General features: G+C 30.4%; 1 protein-coding gene across 1 annotated transcript; it reads left to right on the top strand.

The window, feature by feature from the left end:
- Positions 1 to 3,161: 3,161 nt before the first annotated feature.
- LOC123910202 lies at positions 3,162 to 7,168 on the top strand. Its single transcript, XM_045961284.1, has 7 exons — positions 3,162 to 3,305; positions 3,934 to 4,020; positions 4,879 to 5,148; positions 5,303 to 5,467; positions 5,631 to 5,684; positions 6,247 to 6,393; positions 6,705 to 7,168. The coding sequence occupies exons 1-7, from the start codon at positions 3,162 to 3,164 to the stop codon at positions 7,086 to 7,088; spliced, it is 1,251 nt and encodes a 416-aa protein (XP_045817240.1). The 3' UTR covers positions 7,089 to 7,168.
- Positions 7,169 to 7,949: the final 781 nt, after the last annotated feature.

The following is a 7,949-nucleotide window of genomic DNA, read 5'->3' as shown; positions in this document are numbered from 1 at the left end:
CCGACACTTTCTAAAGCAGCTGACTCAATTATAGGCTGCTTTGGCCATCACTAAATTACCTAAGCCGTCTCTAAGTTATGCGTCTGTTTTAAAAGATAATTATTTTTTTCAATGTTGTGAGGGTGTTTTCTCACAGTAATCAAGATTGGTTCTAGCTGGGATACAATCATGGAGGAATTGTCAAGTGAACACTATAACCTTTGATGAGGCTACTCCAAAATTGATCAAACACCATAACCTTCACTTCATCCAACGTTAACACATCTCCGGACCTTAATTCCTTTACAAGGTAAAAATAAGAAGATTTAAAAAAAAATCTCCCTTCCAGATCCGGAGTCCAACTTCAAGAGTCTTCCTCCACATGCATAATCTCATTGACTCCAACAACCATCTCAATTGAGCAACAAGATTTTCCTCCCATTGAAAGAGAGTCTTATGCCACGAAAAGATCTAATTCCATCTTTTACCTTCTCTTACTTCCAAACTACATACCCAACTATCATTTTGATTAGAAAATGAAAACAAACACGGGAATTTTTTTTCCGGCTTTTCACCACCAGTTGAATCTGGTTCGGGGGTCAGTTCTGGCATCAAGTGGTTCCAGCCCCCTCCCGATCGCAGTTGTGGGGAATCGAACCGCGGTCCTCCCTACCAAGTTCAGCACCAATCACCACTGAACCAACTAACGATTGGTACAAACACGGGAATTTTAGCGAAAGGGGTGCATCACCAATCCATTACACACTTTTCTAACCGTGGACTTCATTAGCCAATTTTTAGACTCCACCACCTTGTCTAAAGCAGAAATATCCTTCCACCATTTGAACGACGAAGAAGAGATTCTAAAATCACTACACATTATTTATTTCATGCGCGCACAACCAATTTATCAAAATGATCAACGATAAATAATAACAACTTCAGCGCCAACGCGACCCACTTAACTTGGTAGGGAGGACCACGGTTCGATCCCCTGCAATTACGATCGGGAGGGAACTGAAACCACTTTTTGCCAGAACTGACCCCCGAATCAGATTAAACTGGTGGTGAAAGAAAAAAAGTATATTTATTTTCCAGGCTTCTCTTGAAGTATCGTTTTCTCTTTAATCCAATTTAACATTAAAAATTTACAAGAGGAAACACAATGACCAATATATAGTGCCAATTTAACATCATGGGAACTAGCATAGATAAATTTTTTTGTATATATTAATAGAATTTTTTTTTGACAGATATATATATATTAATAGAATTAATAATATGAAGAACAAGTATTGCGTTCAAGTAGTTAATGAACTCCTACTTAAAAATGAATTACCGGTTTAAAATAAAGTGTGAGCCTAATTTTTTTTTATGGTCAAGTAGTCTAGTGACCAAAATTTTACCTTTTAAAGTGAAATAATGAGAGCACAAATTTCAAATCTAGGTCCCTATATTTTAGATATGCAATGCCCCTACTAATTGAGTCATTCTTACGACAACAGTGTGAGTCTAATGTTAAATATTAAGATATATACATGAAAAGAAGAACGTGTGATAAAATACCAAAAATTGAGTTATTTTCTCTAGTACATGAATCTTTTACTAGACTTGTTTCCATAGTGAAAAAAAAAATCTATAATAACAAAAATTGAGTTATTTTCTTGACATAAGAATGACGGGACAATTCAGAATTTAGTTTAATTGTTAACGACATTATTCTTCTTATGTTATCTTCTTCTGTAAACTTTGAGATTAAGTTTGCTATGAGGCAAGCGAATTTGGTTGCTCATACTCTTGCTAGGGCAGCCAATGTTTGGACTAGTTTCCATAGATTTGAGATTATTCCCTTATGTATTGAACATTTATTAGTTAATGATATGAATTAAGTTTGTTTGATTAAAAAAAAAAATAACGTGTAGATATTCATGAAATTGATTTATAATAACATGAAAATATATATATTTTTTTTGTGATGATAACATGAAAATCTATAATGACGTGTAGTTATTTTCTTGACATAAGAATGACGTGTAGAGGGGATATGCCCACTCTCCACTTGTTTCTACTAAGATTGGTAAGAATATGCACTTGAGTTGCCAAAGATATAATCGGATAAGTATAAATGGTAATAAATATGACCTGTCAAAAGAATTGTAAGAAGAATTAAACCAAATAATTTTTGAATATTCCATTAAAAAAAATGATGTGTAGATATTCATGAAATTGATTTATAATAACATGAAAATCTTTTTTTTTTTTTGTGATGATAACATGAAAATCTATAATGACGTGTAGTTATTTTCTTGACATAAGAATGACGTGTAGAGGGGATATGCCCACTCTCCACTTGTTTCTACTAAGATTGGTAAGAATATGCACTTGAGTTGCCAAACATATAATCGGATAAGTATAAATGGTAATAAATATGATCTGTCAAAAGAATTGTAAGAAGAATTAAACCAAATAATTTTTGAATATTCCATTAAAAAAAAATGACGTGTAGATATTCATGAAATTGATTTATAATAACATGAAATTTTTTTTTTTTTTTTTGTGATGATAACATGAAAATCTATAATGACGTGTAGTTATTTTCTTGACATAAGAATGACGTGTAGAGGGGATATGCCCACTCTCCACTTGTTTCTACTAAGATTGGTAAGAATATGCACTTGAGTTGCCAAACATATAATCGGATAAGTATAAATGGTAATAAATATGACCTGTCAAAAGAATTGTAAGAAGAATTAAACCAAATAATTTTTGAATATTCCATTAAAAAAAATGACGTGTAGATATTGATGAAATTGATTTATAATAACATGAAAATCTTTTTTTTTTTTTTTTTGTGATGATAACATGAAAATCTATAATGACGTGTAGTTATTTTCTTGACATAAGAATGACGTGGAGAGGGGATATGCCCACTCTCCACTTGTTTCTACTAAGATTGGTAAGAATATGCACTTGATTTGCCAAACATATAATCGGATAGGTATAAATGGTAATAAATATGACCTGTCAAAAGAATTGTAAGAAGAATTAAACCAAATAATTTTTGAATATTCCATTAAAAAAAATTGTTGACTGAAAAAATTAATTAACCAATTAATAATTATATATAATCCCATCTTGGTCAATTCATCTTGAATCCATCTTGGTCAATTCAAAGTAGAATGATGAAATACAATATTGTAATTTTGTTGCTTTGGTCATTTTTTGCCGCATCTGTTAAACTTGAAGCACAAGCATGGTCACTTTCAGAAGTTGAAATCCAAGCCAAATTGAAACTTCTCAACAAGCCTGCAGTGAAAACGATCAAGGTATAAAATTCGATAAAACCTTCATTTATTTGTAAAAACTCAATTTATTATATATTTTTACATTATTATTTGAGTAACCTTTGTTATAGTTTGGAGCTCTTTTTTTTTTTTGATAATATAGTTTGGAGTCATTATTTCTGAGTGTAGGGAATAACATTTGATCTATTATTCTTTCAAGGTTTAAATATGTTTTTAATTAGTCTCAATAAATATATCATTTTTCGGTTTTAATTTCTGTAATTTGCGGTGACTATTTATATATTTAAGGGTTTTTTTTCCCATCTTGATCTGAAATACAAGATCTTCACAATTCATTCACGTGTAATCTCTTTTAACGATCAATTCCTCTTCAATTTCTTACAATTTTTTCATGCTGACATCTCTCTTTTATTTATTTATTTTCTTTTTGTAAAACCATATTTTTTAACATCGATCTGGTGACAAGGTTGAATAAGATCACCTAATTAGAGAATAGATAAACTCTGTTTGCAAGATTATGTAATTGGACTTCATAATTTTGAAGAAAATCACCCTGTTAATTTTTTTTAAGAGTATTTTGATTTTGATTTGATTTTATGTATTGGATTAGAAGTCCTATCCTACTCAAGATACATGACATTTTATGCAGAGTAAAGATGGAGATATTATTGATTGCGTCAGCATCTACAAACAACCTGCATTTGATCATCCTATTTTAAAAAATCACAAAATTCAGGTACAATATTATTAATATTAATAAATAGACTAGCTCTTTAGTGCTCAATTAACTGCTCCTTTCGTTTCACTGCATAAAAAGTTGTTCTTTACTGGCAAAAAAAATAAATAGTTGTTCTTTAAAGTAATATTAATTACGTAGTAACATGTCACATATATAGATTAAGGAAAACGAATATACTCGTATTAACCAAATATTGTCATAACTACATAAAAAGAACAAATATTGTCATAATTGCATAATAGATTAAATAAGTTTTTATTTTTATAAATATACTAAATTTTATTTTTCATCCTCTTAGAATTTTTTTAGTTAATATCGGTCTCCAATTATTTTTCGTCACAAATTTTAGTTTATGCTTTTAGGTTAACGTGTATCTTTCAAAACTTTGTATTAAGCAGGCTAAATTATGCTTTTGATCTATTCAGGTTTTGTTTAATAAAAAATAGCGAATAACTGATAAGTTAGCTTATAGCGTGTGAACTTATAGAGAAAAACTTATAAGCTATCTTTTAGCTTATATAGCGAATAAACTAGCTGATTGAATCTGTAGTGTTTGTTAAAATTAGCGATTTGACTAGTTTATAAGTATGAAATAACATAAAAAAAAATGTTTAATTAATATTTAATTTTTTTTTTAAAGTAAGAAGACAACGGTAAATTGAAAGAAAAAATGATAAGCTATAAGCTCTTAAGCTTCTTAATATAGTGTCTTAAAAAAAACTATAAGCTAGTTAAATAAGCGATACGCTCTTGTAGAAACCAAATCTTTGTAGGGTATAGTAGAAAACCATAAAAAAATTTCCTCTCATTCTTCTCAAACTAATAGAATGTTTATCATGTCTCTTTATTTAACAGAAAATACCAACATTTTTTCAAGAATCACAATATTCAAGTGAAAAACATGCTTTCAAAGAAAACATTGAGGTGTTTCAGACATGGCAGAAAAGTGGAAATTGTCCGAACGGAACTGTTCCCATTCGAAGAATTTTAAAGAATGATTTATTGAGAGCTGCTTCTGTTGATCATCACTTTGGATTAAAACCTCCACCATTGTTTGTGAATTCCACAAACACGAATTTCTCCGAATCCAGTAGCTCCTTCGCAGTTATTTCGGAAAATCATTCGGTACATACATTTTTTATTTTATTTTTATAAGCATTCGGTACATACATTTTAATTAATGGTGATATAAGTGCAACTTTTAATTTTTTATAAACGACTAAAGTTTATAATTAGTTGTTAATGTTAGAACTTAGAATATATATGATGATGCATGCAGGGAGTACATATCCAAAGTACATCAGGATCAGGTTACATAGGTGCACAAGGTGATATTAATACTTGGAATCCAAAGGTTCAATTAGCAGGTGATTCAACAACTGCTCAAATGTGGCTTAAGTCTGGAAATGGTTTCGATTTTGAAAGCATAGAAGCTGGCTGGACGGTTAGTCCTCATATTACTTACTTTAAAATCTATAAATAAATTTCTTAATCACTTGTTAATTTGATGTAATTTTTTAGTTATTATGCATATATATATTTATGATATATATATTGAATAATTTAGTCACATAAACATGATAATATGCTCTATTTTTTGGTTTTAGGTGAATCCAACGTTATATGGTAACAATGACACTCGATTGTTTTCCTATTGGACTGTAAGTGCCTTTTTATTATTATTATTATTATTATTATTATTATTATTATTATTATTATTATTATTATTATTATTATTATTGAAAGATCAATCAATTCGAGAATGGATCCTTTCATGTTGGAAAAAAACTTGAGGAAATAATGTTGGAATCTAAGCCATTAAGTTCTAAATATAGAATATTTAAATTTAAAAAAAATGATGTAAAGTTGATCAATGGTTGTAAAGTGAAAATTGAGAAAAATTGAGAGAAGAAAAATTGAGAGGATCATTCACAATAAATTCAGATTTAAATTTTGTTGGTATTTTCAAATATTTGTTATGCCATGAAGCACAGACACAAATACGAATATCAGACATGATAAACGGTCTGACACATTCACTAATAATAATTTGGAAAACTAATATAATTCAATGTAATCATAAGTGTCGGTAGCGTGTCAACACATGTCTAACATCGAAGATACCTAATTTAAGGAGTGTCCATATTTTATGGATAAACTAACCACAAATTTGTAGGGGAAAATCAATTTAACATTATTTTTTTATTTGACTCTATGGTGCAGAAAGATTCATATAAATCAACAGGTTGCTATGATCTCACTTGCTCTGGATTTGTCCAAACGTCCAATGTTATTACTCTTGGTGCTGCCTTAATACATGTATCAACTGATTCTGGTCCACAAACTGGCTTCACTGTTAAAATATTTTTGGTAATTAATAATAATAGTATTATTTTCATATATTCATTTCATCTTCTTATATGCATATATATCTTATTGACTTTCATATCATTCCAAGAATGATTTTTATTTTTATTTTTGACCTTTTTTTCAACAAACTTTTTTCCTTTTTTTATTTATAATAGTGCTGAGAATCGAACCCATAATCTTTAGCTTATTATTCAATCTCTCACCACTGGACCAAATCTAGTGACTTTTTTCCTTTTTAATACATATTTGTTTAATACATATTTGTTTAATTTATTTATTTTCAATTTTTTTTTTGTTTGTTGTGGTTTTAGGATGAGTTAGGGCACTGGTGGCTTAGTGTGGCAAATTATAACACATCTATAGTTATAGGTTATTGGCCAGTTGAATTATTTGCCTCTTTGCAACATAGTGCCTCAGTGGTTCAATGGGGTGGACAAGTGATTAGTTCACAACTCAAACATAGAACCCCTCACACAAAAACAGAAATGGGCAGTGGACACTTGGCAGATGGTGGATATGGTCATTCATGCTTTATAAATAGTTTAAGGGTTAAAGATTATTCACAAATGCTCAAATATCCAGAATCTACAACTGTAGCTGCTCAAGAACCCAATTGTTATAATTTTTTCAATGATGTTAAAGATGGTCAAGAACCTGCCTTTTATTTTGGAGGACCTGGACCCTCTTGTGTTTGAATTTTCTTTTAAATTTAGTGGATTTTACTATCATTGTATCATATATGGTGTTACTTATGTACCCAAAAAAATTGGTTTTACTTGCCTTTTATAGCATTTTATTGATCATTTTTATTTTGCCATTTGTTGTATTGATTGCCTTTTTTTTCCTTTCTATGGAAACTTAATTGAAACTAGACATGCCCAAACAAACATTTGGTTCTTCTTCATGGATTTTTTTTAAACAAAAGGGTTATTGTAGTAAAAGCCTAACATTAACCAAACGTGTATTAATAAATACTATAGATACTAAATAAAAAGGGACCAAACCAAAAACATTCTTAAAGATTAAATAATCTAAAATTAAAAAATTAAGATGACCAAACCTTTTCGGGATTTTGAAGTTTTCTAGGACCGATGCATCTCAGAGCGCTTGGGCATGGGGTTGCGATTCTTCAACCTCCTCTTCGGCTTTGTCTTTATACTCATGTACTTGTTCGATGCCATTAACTCACGCCTTCAAGTCTTTGTTTCAACAATTTGTCCATTGTGGCTTGGATGACATTAAGTGAACCGTTGTTAGGGGATGACCCAACCGTCGTTGATTTTGGTTATTGATCGATTGTGTGTATTTTGCCGCAACGCCACGGTGAGTGCCAAATATTCTTGTTAAGGTTATTTATGAGAATGCCTAGTCAACCATGGTGTTGAGCTAAGTCTTGGTGACGAGCTTATCTCATAAGAAAGGGCAATTGAGTCTGCTCCCCTCCTTATGCAGCCCACATGGACTATTTTTAAGGACATGTCGTTGAGGTCATGCCTTAGTCCATCTATATCCTCTAATCTAACCGTTAAATTGATCATTTAGGTGAATTGATCCTC

Source organism: Trifolium pratense, linkage group LG2 (genome assembly GCF_020283565.1).
Source record: "Trifolium pratense cultivar HEN17-A07 linkage group LG2, ARS_RC_1.1, whole genome shotgun sequence".
Classification (NCBI taxonomy): Eukaryota; Viridiplantae; Streptophyta; class Magnoliopsida; order Fabales; family Fabaceae; genus Trifolium; species Trifolium pratense.
Note: the sequence above shows the minus strand (reverse complement) of the source record. Positions and strands in the feature narration are given on the sequence as shown.